This window comes from Anopheles arabiensis, chromosome 3 (assembly GCF_016920715.1).
Source record: "Anopheles arabiensis isolate DONGOLA chromosome 3, AaraD3, whole genome shotgun sequence".
NCBI lineage: Eukaryota > Metazoa > Arthropoda > Insecta > Diptera > Culicidae > Anopheles > Anopheles arabiensis.
The window spans coordinates 66,011,303-66,031,920 of NC_053518.1; the positions used below are offsets into that span (position 1 = coordinate 66,011,303).

General features: G+C 44.2%; 1 protein-coding gene across 3 annotated transcripts; it reads left to right on the plus strand.

The window, feature by feature from the left end:
• The first annotated feature begins 6,364 nt into the window (after positions 1-6,364).
• On the plus strand, positions 6,365-15,324 carry LOC120900978. 3 transcript variants are annotated; one of them, XM_040308628.1, is made up of 3 exons: positions 6,365-6,464; positions 9,416-14,851; positions 15,050-15,324. In XM_040308628.1, the coding sequence occupies exon 2, from the start codon at positions 9,438-9,440 to the stop codon at positions 14,367-14,369; it is 4,932 nt and encodes a 1,643-aa protein (XP_040164562.1). In that variant the 5' UTR covers positions 6,365-6,464; positions 9,416-9,437; the 3' UTR covers positions 14,370-14,851; positions 15,050-15,324. The 3 variants fall into 3 exon arrangements, with proteins under 3 accessions (XP_040164562.1, XP_040164564.1, XP_040164563.1); XM_040308630.1 differs by having other exon boundaries at positions 6,399-6,442; XM_040308629.1 differs by lacking the exon at positions 6,365-6,464 and adding an exon at positions 6,510-6,946.
• The last annotated feature ends 5,294 nt before the right edge of the window (positions 15,325-20,618 follow it).

Sequence of the window (20,618 nt, forward strand, 5' to 3'; positions counted from 1 at the left end):
TTTCCTTTGGCCTTAAGCGCTTGGATCATTGAGATAATTGTTAATAACTTTCGTAGATCTTTGAATAAGTACTCCGATTTCGCGATTAGATTTGCCATGTGCATGGTAATCACCAATTTTACCTATCTCGTACTCAGAGAGCTGTGAGGCTATTTGCGAACTTTTGCCATTTTGCGAACTTTTGATTGAAAATATCCGCTAAGCTTGGTATAAAGCTAGTATTCGCAGTATATGGTTAAGCCCAGGAATGTATGTAATTAGAGGTATTACAGAGCTTTTTTTCGTATTTATTGGTTTTTCCTCTCACCGGTAGCATCCATTCACTTAGAAAAAACAAGAACTAATTCATATGATTATGCATAAAGTATAAACTCTTTTTTGAGAAACCAAATGACTAGTTGAAAGAAAACAATCATTAATTGAGAAGGATTCCATCGATACGAAAAAATAACTTCCCCTTAACAATTAGTCAACAAGCCATTCCCATTGCTGCCCAATCCATTCCATCGAAGAACCTTAAAAACACATGCTGACAATCACCCAGCCCCACTCACAAGCCATCCCTTCCCTCCGGAAAGATAAACCCCCAAACAAATAAAATATCCTTTAGCCACTATGTCTTGCAATAATCGTTGAAAAGAGGTTTTCGCACACGAGAGCGCCGGACGAGCGAGCTAAAAGCGGCTAGAATCAACAACACCCCGAGCACACAGAACACGGAGGACATGGAGTGGTGTACAATTATTTACTACAATTTATCGCCACCACGGGGTGCCTTCCGGGAGCCTGCCGTCTGCAGGCAGTGACCAGCAGGCCGAACGAAACGGAAACATCTTCTAGCGCTGTGTCGTACGGCATGGGGAGGTACCTTGGGCGGGGTACCGAAGCGTTTGGGGACAGGGCAACTCGGCAAAAGAGAAAACAAAGCACAACCATACACACATACATAGAACGAGAGTCACGCCCTCGAGGTGCTTTCGGCCAGTGGAAATGAAGACGATAATGTAGCAAAATAAATAGAAACACTCTTGTCTTTTGTTAAAACAATTGACCCGTGTGTGTGTGTGCTGTTGTGGGAATTGTTTTAATTTTGAAACACTTTCATTGCTGCTCAAACTCGGTTCCGACGAGTTTAAAGCTTTTAAAACACAAAAGACGCATAAGTAGATGGCTGGGTTTTTTTTGCGGACGATAAATATATATAGTAAAAACGAATAAAAATGGCCAACGCGTTTAGAGCACTAGCTTCTCGGGAATTGCGGAAAAACGGAACACATCGGTAAACAAGCATCTCCATTCCCCCGATATATCGGATACATTTTCACGGATCATAAAAAACAGCAAACTATGGTTTAGTACAACAGCAAAAAAAACAAGCCAGCAACAAAACCGAACGGACGGACGGACGGTCATGACACAGACAGCAGCAGCAGCATCGTGGTCGAGCGAATGAGCGTGTAATAAATCATTGTTTGAAAGTGAAGTGCTCGCTCGCGTGTGTGTGTGTGTGATGGCTTGGCTTTGGCGCGGCTGATCGTTATGTGTTTTGCGTACACATCTGGATGGATGTGATGGTCCGGGCTCGTAGTCGTAGTTGGATCTATTACTTTTTTCCATCTTTCTAGCTACCACCGCCTCCACCTACGTGGAAAGCGGAACGATTTTGCCGATTTTGTTGGCGCACAGTTCACAAGAGGACACACACACACACAAAAAGCAGTCCAACAGTGGCATACGAAATTTTCCCCACTAACACATCACAGCAAAACAGTTCGGAAGCAAGGAAAAGTGCCCCAGCATATGCGCCACGTGATGATGGAAGATATTTTCGATGTGATTTTTTACGACCAGTTTGCTTTTGGAGCGATTTTGTTTGCTTTTATTTCAAACACAACCACACCAAATTTTCTCTTTGGCGGGTGCATGCGAGGGCTTTTGCTCCTCTCTAAAGCATATAAAGCTTTTGCGCCACAAACTAGACGTGCGCGAATCAGTATTTATCGCAAATCGGATGTACACGCTCATTGAAGTAACAATAAATTTTCATCATCTGCACCTATTTGTGTGTGTTTTAGTCCTCTGCTCACTCACTTACTGGCCCATGTTTTGGACGTTACTTTTTAAAAGCTGCTCTTAAATAAAAAAAAAAACTCTCCATTTTCGCCGGTACCATCCATCGCCCGGTTGTCGATCAGGTGATTTAGAGCCGGCCAGAAAGTGCACAAGGAAGGAAGCGCCATATAATTTGGCAAATGGCATCAACAGGCTAGGCAGCGTAACAACAAATAACGATAATTCCGTGCTCAGTAAGTGCTATAAATTATTGGGTACCTTCAACACCCTGCCGCCGTACGTTTGCAGCCAGTAGCATCCCGTTGCAGAAAGGAAAAAAATGCACCAAAACAAGTGCAAGCTTTGCCACCCCGGCGCGATCGTGGAGAGGAAGAAATTGAGATTCAAAAGGGAAAGCACCCAGTAGACGGGGGTTGAAATGCACTAAAATGGCCTGCGGAGTAGTGGAAACTTGTACAGACGAAACAAATTACCCTCGACCATTGTGTTGGGACGGAATTGGATCCCCTCGTTGGTGGTGGCTGACTTTCTTGCCCTGACCGTGGCGGTTCGTTCTTCGATTGCTTCCCCTGTCCGATCCGTCACAGGACCGACACAAGACAAGACTCTCCGTTGGCGATGACAGTTCTTGCTCTCTCGCCTGCTCTGTCCGCCTAATGACCGCCCAGGGACGGGTGAAGGAATTAAGATAGATTACACCAAACGACCGCACAAATGGATCATCGTTGTGGTGGTTTTAGCCGTCGGTAAATGGTTCACACCGAAGGGGTACCGGGTAACGATTGTTTTTTTACAGGTTAAGCTTTAACATCCTATACATCTTTATTTAAAGTTTGCTTGTGAGCCATAATAACAAACTGATAATTTATGCGTAAAATATCGTATACAAGAATATCACTGTTGGTAATGAGATTTACATAGTTTTATTCCGCTAAAGTGCAGTGAAATATTTGTCTAATTAAATTCGATTATAATTATTTATACGATGCAATCCGAAATATTTGTCATGCCTTACTCATCCCACTTATTACGAGCTTCTCAGCCTTACTAAGCGGCCTAAAGGAATGCCTGTTCAGTTGCAAAAAGGTGTAAAGTCCATACAAAGTATGGAGAAAACTTATTAATAAATATTACAATCGCATCCGTTATCAATTCAAGTAAAGCGCAGAGCGGTCGAGGAGAAATCTTTGCCCATATCAACCAATTAGCATGAAAAATTATATTTTGCATACTTTCAGACGAACAAATCGACTAATGATGGGTAAAGTTGGCAAAAATCCGGAGTCGACTCCGGTCCGACTCCGATAATATCGGAATCGACTCCAGAAGGTAGGTCCGCGCTGTAATATCCAGAGTCGTTCGGAATCGTCCGAAATCGCCGGAGTCGTCCGGAGTCGTCCTGAGTCGGAGTCGTCTGGAGTCGTCCGGAGTCGGAGTCGTCGGGAGTCGCCCGGAGTCGTTTGGAATCACCCGGAGTCGTCTGGAGTCATTCAGAATCGGCTGCAGACGGAGTCATCCGGAGTCGTCTGGACTCTGCCGAGGTCGGCTTGTATAGGAAGTACACGCGCAAAGTGAAAAACAAAAAAACACAACGAAAGGAAATATCTGATCACACAACACAACGAAAGGAAATGTCTGATCACAAGCACATTAAACCACACGGCTCCTGTTGACTACGAACGATTCCGACTCCAAACGACTCCGGACGACTCCGGATGACTCCGAACTACTCCGGACGACTCCGGACGACTCCGAGCGACTCCGGACGACACCGAGCGATTCCGGATCTAGTGGTTTCATTTTGCCGGAGTCGGAATCGGACTTAAATAGTCGTTAGTCGTTAAAATAGCTAAAATAGTGAAATAGTCGGAGTCGGACCGGAGTCGTGGGTGCGCTCCATACAGCACATCACTAAAATCGAACGGTAAGGAGCAAGGACTGTGTAGCAACGAGGTCAAGGACAAGTATTCCCCGATATACGCCATACTCGATATACGCGATTTCGCTGTACGCTACTTTCTAAATTTGACAGTTCTTCGAGCAAATTGTACTGATGTGACACATCAAATGTCAAATTTAGTTATAGAAACTGCATTAATTTGTTGAATTTTCATCACAATATGGCATCGATATTGGATTGCGCATTCAAATGTTATAAGCTTCCAAATTCGCTGGCTACCCGTGTAACCCGGTTGCCTGGAATAGGGGTATTGGAAAATTTAATTCTATAATACAGGTTAATTATACTTAAAAAAATCTACAAAAAAATCCAGTGAAAGATGGCTGTGAATTACACACATATTCCAAATTTCAAGTCAATCGGATTCCTAGAATCAGAGAAATGAGCAATCAAAATCGATTTAGCTACCCGGGTAGCCGGTTGCCTGGAATAGGGTTAAACCATTATTATTAAAAGAGACATCAACACATTTGATTAAACATTAAATAATCAATTTACAATTTTCTTCTGATCATCAGACCAATTTATCATTTTTATCACAATTAAAATTTGAATCCTAAAGGGTTAACAAATTGCATAGCTTTAGGCGTTTTTTGGTAAACAATTACTAGTCAACTTTTTGTGACAATTTCGGCTTTCTATAAATAACTTTATGTCACCAGTTCATGAAAATAACAAATTCTTGTGTTGTTTTTATAAAATTTAAGAGGAATACTCATTCGGCCTGGGGTCAAAATTTCATAATTGAAAGACGTCATTTTAATCAGTTGAGCCTACAATCCACCAGCTATAACAAAAATTGAACAATCTTCAAAGCATTCAAAGCATTATCAGGTGAATGCTTTCACGCTCCATTTCACGCACCAGCCAAGCAAATGGTGCTAAGCGTAAGATGCAAATGAAAATACGCCAAATTCGTAACGGAATCGAGGTCATTGTCAGGCTATGTTCGATAAATAGATGGTATGGATATGGGCACAACAACACATGCATGGGTCACGGGTCAATGGGGAGGGTGTGACCGCAATCCCAGCAGTAAGTTGATTGTATTTCCACGGAAAGCATTCGCTGAAAAGTGTAAGACATCAAAGTTAAACCTACGGTCCCCATTATGTACCTGAAAGGTAGGGCACAGGTCCCATGTACATGTGTCTGTGTGCGATTGTGACACTGGGTAAGTGTGTTACAGTTCAATGCGAGTAGCATTCAGCACACGGCGGCACCCACGAGAGCTATGCACACGGGCACACTGAACTTCAATCATACTTTCGATGATGAAAAATCTCGTCTCGCACCCCAATCCACCCGAACACGGACGGGCTTCGTCCACACTTCAACGACACGACAAACGGGACCCCATCATAAATTGCAAAGGCTACCAACCAGCCGGGAACACTGGCTTGTGAGCATTGGTCTGGCTTCGCGAAAATATCGAAAAGCAGTCAGCAGTCAATATCATTTCATCTCTCCCTCCGGCTTGCACCACTTTCATCAAGCGATTGGGTGGGCGAGATGTGGGTCAAACGCATTACGATCGCGCACGGTGTACTCGGTACGCTCCGTCCGTCCGTCCGTCATGCGTGGACAGTGGTGGTAACAGGCGACGAACCAAAGCCAGCTGTTTGTGGCAATCAATATTTTCTACCAGAGTTAATACGATTCACCGGATGGGCTTCCGTTGATTGCGGCGCGTAACAAGATTACAGTGGGCCCGTGCTTCCGGACGGTTTTCGATATTTTTTTTTTTTGTCGTTTTTAGTGGAGGTTGTGAGCATTTTTGGTAGGCACATCAATACCAACTGCACCCTTGGAAGCTGGACGGACGAATTAAACCATCATCGCTGATTATGGCGACAGGAGAAAGGTCACGCTGGTGGAGCGTGTGGGGCGCCAGGAAATGCATTTGAAATACATCCATGGGAAATTTCATTTCACTGCGGTAGAACGTGACGTTGGACCGATTTTGGAATCAATTTTGCAGTGTCACTAATAGAATCAAACGGCCAGTGCCGATGATAGATAGTCAGCAGCATCAAAGGCCGAAAGCTTTCATAGATGAGATTGTTACGGACTTTACAGCTATAGTTATCTGCAATATTTATCTGATAGTATTTGAGCTGGGAAGTGATTAACATTATATTTTCTAATTCTATTAATTGCTCCATCCAATCGTTATGTCACTGTCGTAACGCTTGAAAACGTGCTCGCTTCGCTTTCTCTTAGGGATACAAACGAAATGCACTCACAGTCAAGTATCTGATGAGCTATTGATTAGATAAGGCAGTTGGGATAGTAAAACATATAAAAGACGAGTTTGAGAAACGCTCAGCGAACCATTCTTCGTGTGCACCCTAGTACGATTCAGAAGCCCTTTGAAGTGATTAAGTGAAGTGAAAGTTTGAATAGTTAGTAAGTGAAGTCGATTTAAAAGGTGTGTTTTTGTGTTGTAATTGATCCGATTAGAGTTTGTTGAACATTGATTCGCAACTAAGCTAAAATATTTAATGGTGGCTCTGCTTATATAGTGTCATAAATAACAAGTGACTACTATTGCATTTAAATCGCAACACGCTCAGGAGTGAACATATTAAGTGTCTTATCCAAAGAAGTGGATCAAAAGTTTGTACTCCAAACTTAGTCAGACTTTCCTTCTTCGCTATACTAAGTCTTACTTTGTTGTATATCAAACACCGAATGAATATTGAACCACTTCACCACTTGTTTACTTTCGCGTCATAGTGTTCCTATCAAGTATTCGGTCAGTGAAAGGCTATGAGCTATTGTTGATTGTTTGTTTAAAAACAATGACAAAATATTACATATTTACAACCAAATTAGCAGCTTTTGACTGGATTCTGGATAACTATATCATCAATCATTGCATTTCAAGCAACCATTTGAATGCCTAGAGAGGTAATGAGCCTCGATCGAGGGTGTGTTCGTTTATTTTTAGTAGAGTTGTGCATCAAGAACCAGATGTGCTGTACGATTCATTCAATTCATCCTAAAGAACGAACGATCTACATTCATCTTATCTCCGTTCTTTGATTCTTTATAAATCATAATGTACAGAGTTGGTCAATAACATCCTACCCTACCCGTCGAAATGAAGAACGTCCTAGTACGCCAGGTCGTTCATTTTCCCCATACAAATAAGAACGTGAACCGTATGACCAGAACTTTCACAAATAGAACGTCCTACCCCTCGAAATGAAGAACGTCCTAATGCGCCAGGACGTTCATTTCCTTCCTTAAAAATGTGAAACGTGAACCGTACTACCAGGACGTTCATGAAAATAACGTCCTACCCGTCGAAATGAAGAACGTCCTAGTACGCCAGGTCGTTCATCTCATCCAATACAAATATTAACATGAATCGTATGACCCGATCGTTCAAAAAAAGAACGTCCTACCCGTCGAAATAAAGATTGTCCTTGCCTGACAAATAATTTACAAGATGTGATAAAGTAATTCTTGTTATGAAATGAAATTATTTTCCATATTTTCATAAACTGAAATGAACGAATGGATCGTGATTCACTTTCTATTCATTTAAATGAAAGAACTAGTACGATCACGTTCATGGAAATGAACCGTTTTGTCCAAGACTAGTTTTTAGTGGTCAACTTTATCGCAAAACAAAGAAAAGCTATGTGCAGGAAGAAATACATAAGCGAGTCAGGTGTTGTATCAGCTGGAATTAGTGATCACTTCAACGGTCTAATGTTGCTGCTGTAAGAGTGTGCGAACGCATACAGAGAGACTGAGTGAGTTAAATGTTGATCTGTGAATGAGTAACATAAGTTCGACGCGAAGAGACAGTTAAGTCATTCATTTGGGATTAAACTCTTTACAGTGATCACGTACACCTGAGTTGCAAGTTATTTGCACTAATAAAGAAATAACTCTTTCAAAAGCCGATTTCTCAATTAGTGATTTAACAAGCAATCCAAACTAGTTGCTCACTCGCTCACTCAATTATTAGTTCAACTTATCCACGTCTAAAATAGCTCTTTTGCGAGTTAAATATAATGTAATTCATAAGTAACGCCATCTGCCAGTCGTCAGCACTCTTAACCATTAGGGAAAATAATTATATCGCCAGTTTATTTCACTCACTCTGAATCATGATCTATGAGTAGTTGTTTCCAATGTTTTTTGTTTCACTTTCTTAATAGAAAGGTTATGATTAGTAAACAATTTGTCAAGCTCGTTCATTTGAAAGAACCGAAAATGAACATGTAGGCAAAGGACCTGCCATCTTGGCTGTACGACAGGCAACATTCATTTTTTGTAGCAGAACGCTAGAAAAATTAGAATATTGATGTGCGCGGATTAATTAATTCACTTAAAACAACTACACGAACTGAGCAGTTCTCGTAACATTACATTTTTTATTTCATATGCTAATGCTAATTTTATAGCGCATTTTTTTCGAATTACGGATACTTAAGGCTTTTCTGGCATTAAATGTTTTAATCAATTAAATTTTAATCGGTCAAACCTGTACATCTCCCTTTATTAAATCAAACCTACATTTGAGAAAAAAAATCCAATAATTTTATACGACACACTGCTCCCAAAATCATAATATTGTATTCATATTCATAATATCGAAATTTTGACAGTTTCAAGCTCATATTTAAAATTAAGGACAGGCTTAAAATTTCGTCTATAATCTTCCAATTCATACTTGCACTACACCTTTTTAGTTTTTAGCTTATCCTAAGTTCCAAACAACCAATGTTTCGTGAAGGAGTCCTCCTAGACTGACAGAACGACGGTCTTAAAACATCAGGGCTTGGGAGCTGTTTTTCTCTTGTACCTGTAGATACATCTAGCCGAAGACCTGCAAAATACATATTTTTATACCGTTTATCACAATTTACTTCGGCTGTGCGGAATTAAAATCAAGATAAAAATAAACTTGCTCCGAACTCTGGACAGAATTAAATTCGTGGTGGTCACAGCACAATATGTTAAAAAAACTGTTTTTCCACGTTGATAATTACTTCCACAATGGATTCGGATGTATTTAAATACACGTGGACGCGATTAACAAGAATTATCGAAGAAAAAACACTGGCGTCGGTTTTTAGCAAAACTACTAACAACGTCCTCGGTGGTGAACTTACCGACAGAAAATATTTATTTAGGCATAGGCATCAGGGCCTACTAGGGGTCAGACACATTTTTAATCGATTCTAGCACATTATGGCAGTTATTTAAAATTTAAAAAAAACGTTATGAATTGGCACTGGATATGAAGAAATTTAATAAATACATAACGAATGTGCGGAATTTGAAGCTGTCCGTAATTTGAATCATAAAGGTTTTGAACTAATATATGTTAATACAGTTTACTTTATTCTTTTATTCCAGTGCGCACAACACAGCCACCAACATGGCCAACCGACTGGAAGTTGAACGTTCTTCAAACACCTCAAGCCCGAACAACTCCGATCGCTCACAATCATCCCCGTGCGCGGTTCCGTCTTCATCGGCTAGTCCGTACCGTCTCGGACTCGCTGGCGTGATTACGCTGCGTGCCTACCAGCTATCCCTGAACAATTCCGGATACGAATTTCACGTGTCGTTGGGACAGTTTAAAGACGGTCAATTCAAAGATATCACTGTTCGTGACTCTGTGGGCACTCTTTACGTGCAAATCGCTCACGAACAGGCTACGACACAACTTACATTGGACACGATCTGTCAATGGTTCCGCACCTTTCTTAGCATCGATCCGCAATGCTCAACCGACACCAAACGGTACCTCGTGTGTACGAACACTCCGCTCGATTCGCTAATAGACATCCAGTTGAAGGAACTGGAACCAGAAAACGAGGACATACTATCGTTTGCTTACGCACTAAGCGCGACCTGCTATCAGTTGCAACGATTCAGCGAACTTGAATCGATTCTGCAGAAAGAATCCCTTCACACGCTGGGAAAGCTGTTGGCGAGGCACATTTGCAATGGCAAACAAATCACCAACGAATCCCCTCTCCTCCACTATTATTCAAATTTCATAAGCGGTTGTGTAATGGCGGTGAAAGTCAATCGCAAACAGTGCTACAAATTCAAGCCCAGTTTTCTCCAGCCAGAACCACAAACGCACACGGCCAAGGTGCGCCAATCGCTGCAAACAGAGTACGCAGTACTGTGCGCAAACAGTACTAGCGCAACCACCGTCCTAACGTTGGAAAACTGTGAGCTATACATTGAGGAATCCTTTCTTAGTCTCCCCGACAAAGCTGTCACACCAAATCGTGCCTGGGAAATTGCGCACATTACCCACATGAATGCGTTCTTCGAGCAGTTTGTGCTGCTGCACGACACGAGCAGTGTGCGAACGCTCCACAGCAAAGCACGGTGGGAACTTCAGCACGTAGCCAAGTCGTGTACGGTAGGGCAGCACCGTACGATACGGAAGGAGCTTGAGCGGGCCCTGCTGCGGTCCCCTGTTGGATCGGGTTGCATGCATACGCTCATCACTCGGAAAGCGATCGACAACAACCAGCTGAAGCACGGCACGGAACGATTCCTCCGCACGGTGAGAGAGCGCCATCCGTACATTGTTATCAATGAGGAACGGTTGAAAAGCTCCCAGCTTTACAAGGATGTCACTAGCACCGAGTCGGATGCAATTATTTACTACCGCGATACCAGTAGTCTGCTGTTCCGGGCCACGATCGTGGCACAGACGCTAGCGATCGTACCTTCCTGTGAAGCCATATTCATCGATAACATTAGCCCAAAGATCATGCAGCAGCTGGCTGAGCTGCTGCCACACGTGGCGGAGGTCTACAGTGCTTCGCTGGTGGTGCTAACAATTGTAGGCAAGCTGCAACTCTCTACGCTGCAGGATATTGCGGCCCTGATGCCAACCCACCCGAACGATGCTTCCCGCGCGGCACACACTACCGTGAAAGTGATTTTGATCGAGGATCTACCGGTATTGAGCGATAGCTTTCTGTCGGTAAGTGATCTAACGGCCAGCTGCAGCAAGGAGCTACTCGAACAGCATGCAACGGTGACCTTGTACGGGACTCGCACATCCCTGGACGCAGTAGTGCCGTTCGAATGGGAATCCCAATACGAGAGCGATCATTTGGAGTATCTGCAGGACGTGCTGGACTTGATTGCGGACGAGCGGGAGATCCCCAACCGGCACAAGCAAGCGTACGAAACCATCAAACCGTGGTACATTGAGCGTACTATTGATGCGTATCAAAGAGGAGCGACGGCTAGGAAATATCTTGCCCAAAACGTTTACACCATGCACGATGACTACTACTCGATGCAGTACTATCCCTTTGACGCATTGCCCCGATTGGATCGGCAGTCAGCGTGGAGAGAACGTTTTGCCACCGCACTATCCACAGCCGCTCCATCTGCCAGTGCGCACGAGATGCTTTACACTGACCGAGGATGCTTTGCTTTTGCGACCGAATCAGGGGAAGGAAACACGTCGCACCTGACCTGGCTTGCCGGCCAGTTGCAGGCACACGATCCGTCCCTGTACATCGTTCGTTTAGACGTGTCAGAAGTGGCTGAATCGATTGAGAAGTTAGCATTGCATCAATGTTTGAGGTCGTTCAAGATGAATACAGCCGTAGTGCGGATGCTTTATAGTTTGGTCAGCTTTGCTGAACGTTGGCACGATCACGATCGCTGGGCACAATACTTAGGCTTCAGTGAAAAGCGAGGTCAGGCAGAGCTGGACCGGAATAAATGCTACAGCTGGGCAATTCCCTCGGAGCAAATGGTTCGGTTGCGACTGTTTCGGGAAAAGTTCAACCGCAAGCAGCTCGTGCTGCTGCTGGACGATGTCGGAGTGCTTAAACCAGACAGCACACAGTATGTGATGGAGTTCTGCACACTTTTGTTCCATTACGAAGCAGTACAAAGCATATATCTTTCCATCACAACACACTGTGCGGATGAATTTTTTATTCATAGATTCGAGTATAAAACACTTCGGCCCTTTTCACAGCTGGACCGAATGCGGCTCCTGCACAGCGTGCTGCTGAGCCGCTTCGAGGCCTACCGGCAGTGCGGCCAAAGGTACCAGATACAGCTGGTGCCCTTTCTGCAGTGCATCATTCAGCAGTCCTGTCAGCCTTGCTGGGATGTTCCGCTCCTGCAGCGTATGACACTGGAGCTGTATCTGCCCGCCATCGAGCGCTGTGTAGATTTCACCTCCAAGCGGGTGCTGAGCGACATAAAGCTGCAGCTGCCGACTGCCAACCCGTACCAGCTGATCAAGACGTACATGGAGGGCAAGCTGCACGCCGCCACCGCCACCTGCTCCACTGACGGACCAGCGATCGGTACGGCAGGCAGCCCTCACCGCAACCACGCCCTGCTAGCCATCTACAGCTTGGAGCTGCTCTACCACGACCAGCTACTGTCGGCAGAAGAGCGCTCACAGGCGGAGCACCTGCTGCTCGAGTTTGTTGATCGCTTGCGGAGTGTTGAAATCATTAGCGGAGTGATAGGCAATGTGCCACGCTTTTGCAACCAAACCACGCTACAGTACTTTGCCGCTGCCTGGTTGTTCGAAAATCGGGCCCGCTTGTCCACCAAGCGGATTGCCTCGTTCCGATTCCGAACCTTTTGGCGGACAAGCTGTGCCACGCTGCACCTGCTGTTCGATTTGGCCGCATGTGCTGATCGTGACGGTATGGAGCTTCACCGCGCCATCTGTCAATTTTCGTCTGTGAGATCTTTGGATTGGCCGACAATGCCAATGGCAAAGAGGCTGTGCGCAACGACGAAGGATGCCGTTGGCCGTACCGCGCTGCATTTGCTGATGACAGTACATAATGATAACGATATCCAACATTGCGCTAATGCAGCTAACGTGTACGATGTTTTGCTGTCAAACATGCCCGCCGAATTGATTGACGCACAGGACGACCTGTTCAATTGGAGCGCTATTGATTATGCTATTTTCACCGACAAGTGGACCAGTATCGGTAGCCTCTTATGGCACGGGGCAAAGGCCAATGTGGATGTTTGGGTGCAGCAGTTGCGCACGCTGGATTTACAACCTTTGTTTTACAAAGTGTATCAACTCGAACGGCACACGCATACCGACAACTGTTTTGATACTGTTTCGACACGACGGTTCACCGACGAAGTCTGTTGCCGCATAGCAAGGTACTTGCACTACGAAAAACAGCTCTACCACACTACCAAGGTGAAGGAGCTAGACGGTCTGACCGCGTTGGAATATTGCGCGAAGAACGATATGTACGGCTTGTTTCACCATCTGGTTGCGGTTCAGCAGCATGAATCAGGGTCGTTCTTTGGCTTACATGAAGTAAACGTGCTGTACCGCGTCGGAAAGGAGCTGTTCGAGCTAGCTCGCAAACACGAAGCCCACAGGATACTAACCTATCTGATGTCTTCAGTGGAGATATCTTCAGAAGAGCTGCAGAGCATTAGTGACGACACAATGCTCACATTTGCGATCGAGCTCAACAGTATGGAGGTGTTTGATCGCTTGTACCGACAGCTGTGTACCAATTATCTGCAGCATGTAAACACAACCGAGCGTGTCATCCAGTACCCTGATCCCTGGACCGACAGTACCTGTACCGAACTGCATATAGATCAGACACATTGGCTCACTGATGCAATTGCCAAAATGTTTGCTGAAGCATTGTATGGAGCCAAGTTTCACTTCCTTAATCATATCGTACGAATTATGTCTCGTACAATAACACGCCAACTGCTTTCGGCCACCATATCCGAGCTAAAACGGAAGCTACGTCGGCTTCCCGTCGAGGCAGCACCGTTGTTCGACTATCTGCTCGATCGTACAAACGATTTACATGGTACCGATTTCTTGGGTTGTAATTTACTCCACGAGGCGGTAGAGACTGGCTGCTTTGTCCTGATAGATTGTTTTCTTTCTCGGAAGTTCGATCCACTACATACTTGTCGCAGAGGATGGACCGTGTTTCACCACGTTGCTTCGGCGGTGCAAGATTGCCGTACGATCGAAGTGATGCAACATTTGCAACTAGCTGGCTGCTCGTCAATGGAAGGCAATCTTCCCCATGTGAAGGGGGACAGTGTATTCGATGTATCAATTTTGCACAGTAGGTTCAAACTAGCTAGAATGCTGATGCACACGAAGTGTACCAGCTCGTCCACGCACGAGCGTGTGTCAGAGATGCTTCGTATAGTTGAGGCGATTGACGGGTCGTCTGATTTTGATATTGAGAATGTGTTAAAATTCTTCAAATTCTTACAAAACAATACGGATGCAGATTGGGACGAAGTTTATGCGGCTGTTTGGCAACGTTTACCGGTTGTTTGAGAAGGATTAGAACTTTGAGGGGATTGTAAAACCAAAAATCTAGTTACGATAAATAAAGGTAGATTAAAGTTTTTAAAACTTACATCTGAGCTTAAAACTGAGACCGCATTAAGCGCAATGTCACATTAAGCCGACAGAACAATCCGGCGGAAAGGAGACACACAATGGAAAGCGTTTTTTCCTTGATGAACCTGGTGGCACCGGTAAGTTGTTTCTGCTCGAAACTATTCTTGCGTACACGTAGCGCCAATCGAAAACTGCAATCGCAGTGGCCCATTGGATTGGAATTGCTGCTCTGGTGGGACTGACGAAAACTGACCGGTGGGACGTACACTACGCTCTACATTCGATAGCTCAACTTGGACGCACAACAGTTCCTGTAAGCTCCGTGTACAGTCAGCACAGGCTGAATTGATGCGACAGGCATCACTGTTCGTATGGGACGAAGCGTCCATGAGCAGTCCCTATGCTCTAGAACAGATGTCACATTCCATCATCTTGTCACAAGGGTTATGACAGATATGCACAACAGTGTATAGGGGGCTTATGGCACCCCAATGCGGGGCGCGATTCATGTGACGTTTGGCCACTGAACGATGTTTTGGGAAGAACGCTTGAGACGAAATAGAACTAAACAAGAACTACCAAAATTCCAGCTTGTGTCGAATTTATTAACAGAGATGTCAAACTGTTCCCCCGCGAGGTTTTTCCGGCGTGGCCTGCAACCGCTTGAGCCAAAATTTTGCATTTTGCTACTACCGTGAATGTCCGACCATTCGAGACACCTGAACTCAGAAGAGATTTCAGCTTCAACATTTTCTCTACTTACTGTCAGACCATCCATCGTCAGCAAACCTTATCGGTGTTTTCTTCTATCTTGTCTTTATGCATGTTTGTGCAAAAAAAGATAAGAATTCCCAAAAACTGAAATATAGAACAAAAACTAGAAATGAGACCCTTCACAATTCTAGTCAGTTTTTTGTATGGAGTTTGACAGTTGGAGGCTGAAATCATGTAAACACTCCATACAAAACCACACAAAAAATCAAACCTGCAATTTTCAGTCTAGATTATTCTAGCCTCAAAGCTAGAATTATATTCGAGTTCCTGCTCGAAAACACGGTGTTGTTTACATTTATCCCAAGGTTCATTAAAGAGATCACGTGGTGGAATCTAGAATCAAAGTGTATGTAGTCCAGGGGGTCTCAAAGCATGTTTTTCAAAAAAAAATTTAATATCACTTTTTGAAAGGATGAGCGAAAATTTTTGTTCAAACAAGCTTTCTGGAGGCTTGACGAATACTCAAAACACTCTTAAAATCTTCATTCAGAAACAGAAGCGATAAAAATCTGTCTTCTAAATTCATACACCTTGGGATAAGCCCACCTGTACATTATACGCACTTAGATAGCTGCTCGAAAACTGCTATACAATGCAAACAGCTGACAGGCTGAAATTTCAACCTACCAACTTAAAACGGAAAGGGCCCCAGTGTTTGGTTTTATGTAATCGAGCATTAAATTGCGAACACATTAGTGAAAGGGTTCCCAAAAAATGAAAATTCTTTTTTGTTCTCATAATAATCCCTTTCCAATGCATTAATTGTTAACATATAAAAAAATTAGAACATTAGACATTTTTCATTGTTAATAAACACTTGCTACTTTACCATCAAGCTGAAAGGTTGTGTGTGCGTTTTTGTCATTTTTATTCCTTACCATCGTTTTAATGGAAAAAAGCTTGCGCGCAAGCGTCAGTCTGATCTGATTCACTGATCAGACTAAAAAAGTAATGTAAACGCCTCTAAGATTTTACAGCTATCACCCAGGGTACTGGGGTGACCCAAAGAGCAGTTTCTGTAAGACTTAGAGGCATTAACAAAATTGGTCATCCATCAGGAATAAAAAACGGTAGCTCTGACAATTTTTGAGAATATTTTAGGGGGGAAAGTATCAAACCGAACCCCTTGTTAGGCACGGTTGCTGCTTAGAACACTATACTTTTGCATAACGTTTAGAAATCAGCTTAAATCTTCCATGAGGCTTTAAACTTTCCATGAGTACTGCCTCAAGATGACTAGACTAGATTAAACAGGTGGGCTTTTAGCTCTGATTTTAGTCGCCATTATAAAAGGGGATTTCCATGGAGATTAGTAGGTAGCAGTAGTTTAGTAGATTTTTAAGTACGTAAATGCTGTTCACAATCTATGTCACCTCATCCATATTGATACTTTAAACCACACCAATAACACCATAAAATTATGCAATTGTAAAGCCAACCTACTTAGTCATGGACAGTTATTGGCATTAGTTTTGCATACTAATTCTTGTTGGGCCGGTCTGGTGGTACAGTCGTCAACTCGTACGACGTAACAACATGCCCGTCATGGGTTCTAGTGCCGCATAGACCGTGCCCCCATACGTAGGACTGACTATCCTGCTATGGTAACAATAAGTCACTGAAAGCCAAGTACATTTCACTAGTGGATACAGGCAGGCCTCGACCGACAGCGGTTGTTGTGACAAAAGAAGAAGAATAATTCTTGTTAGCTGGTACAAATTTTCAAAATATCAGAGGTCTATGACCAGTTGAAAAGAAACTCCCACTGACGTTCTTTAGTAAAACGTTTGTTAAATTTAATAAAATCAATTTTGTATTTGTTACAATTCAAACGGAGAGCAAATAAAGCCAACTTGCTCGATCAGTGGTTAACAATGAACTGATTTACAGGGTGTTCGAGACAAATTTGACAGTTTCTGAGGGAATAGGAAAGGAATTTTTATCAAATTTATGTTAAATATTAAAACAAAAAATTTTCTACAAAGTTTAGCTTACCATGTTTGTCGCCTTTTTTATTCGAAGTACCTCCCCCCCCCCCCCTCCGCGTCGATGGCCGCCTGCACTCGCTTCCGGAACCGCGCGCAAGCCCGGACAACCATGTCTCTGGGGATGGCCGCAAACACGGCCTTTATTCTGGCCACCAGCTCCGCTTTGGTATTGCAGGACGCCCTGTTGGTGTCCCGCTCAACTGTGCCCCACACAAAGTAATCCATAGGATTAAGGTCAGGGGTGCTGGGTGGCCAAACGTCGGTGCTGGTGTATCGGTCGAAATTGGCAGTGAGCCATTGGCGTGTTTTTTCGGCCGTATGGCATGGTGCAGAATCCTGCTGCCAAACGTACGGCCGCCCATTGGCCACCGTATTGTTTTTACGGTGTTCAGCGAACACATAGCCGCCTTCCGAATTTCGGCATTCGTATCACCGACAAACCGACGTGACACTGGCGTTACAAAAGTGTCCCACACGAAAGTACTGTCATTTACCAGTGAGGCGAACACTTCTGTCAAAGTAAGCTCTGTTCACTGCTGCTTCGATGTAAACAACTTTTCTAAATACAAATGGCGAAGGAAGTGTGAGGCAAGATTTTGTGAGAATAATTGGACAAAACACACAGGAAAATCATTTTATAAGTTTTCAAATCAATGCAAAAGATGTGAGAAGTACATAAAACAATACGCATTAGAATTTGCGAAGAAAAACAAAAAAGGGAATTAAGCAGTTTCTTCTCTGTGTCAGTGTAGTAAGCGAATCATTATAGAGATGGCGCTAGTGTTTAATGTATTTTCATTTGAAATAAGGAGACAACTTTTGAAGCTCATTTTGTTCGAAGTGTCACGTCGGTTTGTCGGTGTTCGTATGGCCGACACGAACCATCATAACACACGTTACGCGCTTTTACAATCCGAACGGGTTCCACATATTTACGGAGCTAGACATTTTTTACACTTGTTCGCACAACTTTTAGCAATTGAATTTAGATTTAGATTTAGATACGTCAACTCAACCCTTAGATATAAACCCAAAGGCCAGGTGTCAAATTTATCTCGAACACCCTGTATTACAAAAGAAAGCATAGGCTACTATGCCTAGGAAGCGAAATTCTGCTGAGGCAAAATCAACTGTTTGGTAGTCATAGCCTACTACAGCATTAAAGTTTTGAGTGTTGTAACATAACTGTTATCCCAAACATGAAATGAAAGGAACTGTTAACAATCCCATGTATATATCATATAATTTCACATAAAAACTAGGTGGCGGCCCGTGCTACTATTTTAAGTAGCATTTTGGCCCGCGTGGTCTATTTTGTTTGACATTAGTGGTGGGAGCTCGGAATCGGTCCTACCCGACTCCGATTCCGTGTTCGGAATCAATTCCGGAGCCGATTTCGATGCTGGAATCGATTCCGATTCCGGAGCCGATTCCGGAGTCGATTCCGGAGCTGATTCCGGAGCCGATTCCGGAGCCGATTCCGGAGCCGATTCCGGAGCCGATTCCGGAGTCGATTGAGGAGCCAATTCCGGAGCCAATTCCGGAAAAACTTCATTTTTCCCATCACTACTTGGGACACTTTTTAAATTTAATTTGTAAAAATACGCCTTCACTCTTTTTTTAACTGTTTTATTTGATGCGTTTCCAGTAGACTGATGACTTAAGGGTTATACGTGTAAACAAAGTATTACACCGCTTAAATTTGAAGCGCTTTAGAATACCTCCGACAGTCATAACGGTTCCGATCGGCGCGGACGGCTCCTACTGCTCCGGACGGCTCCGGGCGGAATTGTCAGTTTTATTTAGCTGGAATTGGAGCGGGAATAGCAACGCTCGGAAGCAATTCCGATAATCCATCACTAGTCTGCATACGCATGTTTCCCTGAAACGCAATAAATTAAATAAATAAATTTGCCCCACATCATGCTCTGACGGATGCACTGCTGCAGAACCTGACCGTTGGTACCAAGCGGAACGATTGGCAGTATCTGTCGGAACTTGCCACTTACCAGCATCACCTTCCTATAACGTTCTGCAGGGCGCGATCGAGGGCGCGAGGTTCTAGAGCAGTGATGTCAAATAGTGATGGGAAAAATGAAGTTTTTGTCGGAATCGATTCCGGCTAGCTCCGCAGTTTTCTGAAATCGATTCCGGATAGTAGGTCCGGATTCAGTTTCCGGAATCGATTCCGGAATCGGCTCCGAAATCGAGATCGACTCCGGAATCGGCTCCGGAATCGGAATCGACTCCGGAATTGGTTCCGGAATGGGCTCCGGAATCGGAATCGGCTTCAGAATTGATTCCGGAATCGGCTCCAGAATCGAAGTCGGCTCTCGAATCGGAAATGGCTCATAAATTAAAATCGGCTACCAAACGGAGTCAGTTTCGGCATCGCCATAAAAAAGGCGTTTGGGTCCAATCATACTACGCATTGATAACCGCAAAAATCCAAATTTACTTGTAAAAGATCCATTCTCATCGAGATTTCCGAACTGATTTCGCTCCGGAATCAACACCGGAATCGGCTCCAGAGCCAACTCCGGAATCGGCTCCGGAATCGGTTCCGGAATCCGCTCCGGAATCTGCTCCGGAATTGGCTCCGGAATTGGCTCCTCAATCGGCTCCCGAATCGGCTCCGGAATCGGCTCCGGAATCGGCTCCGGAATCAGCTCCGGAATCGACTCCGGAATCGGCTCCGGAATCGGAATCGATTCCAGCATCGGAATCGGCTCCGGAATTGATTCCGAACACGGAATCGGAGTCGGGTAGGTCCGATTCCGAGCTCCCACCACTAGTCCCAAGGTCTTAAGAAATAGTTTTAAACCATGTATTGGTAAAAAAAATCTGCAGTGCAGTAAATGAAGAAGATATTTTTTAAACTAATTAGCTCCTAATTTTGTATTAGATTCTATCGCTTATACCGGCGATTTGAAGCGATTCAGAATAGTTCCGGTCGGCTCCGACGACGCCAGACGGTTCCTACAGCTCCGGACGGCTCCTACGGCTCCGAATAGCTTCAACAGCTCCAACGGCTGCGACTAGCTCCAGCTGCCAACTAGCGGCTCCGGGCGGCTCCGGGCGACTCCGACAGCTCCGGACAGCTCCGGTCGGTTCCGAGTTTGGAGTATTGCACCTACCATCACTAGTTCAGACAGCCCAGACCATACAAGATGCTGAAAAGCGGAGAGAGTTCGCAGAAAATTCTGCTCCGCATCGGCGAGAGTCGTACCTGCTTACGGCTAACGACATTCCCGGGTTTCGATGAGGCTTGTGCCAAGATACCAAGGGACTTTAAAATACCTGAAACATCTGATCCGATAGGTAAAGTTATCGCTAACAGTGTAAATTTTGACTAATAAAATATTTATTCCAACGGCTACTGCTTCTTCATCCTGTGAATAAACATCTGCATAAATTTCGG

Coding starts and splice junctions, on each gene's coding strand:
- LOC120900978 (XM_040308628.1), top strand. CDS start 9,438: ATGGCCAACCGACTGGAAGTTGAACGTTCTTCAAACACCTCAAGCCCG.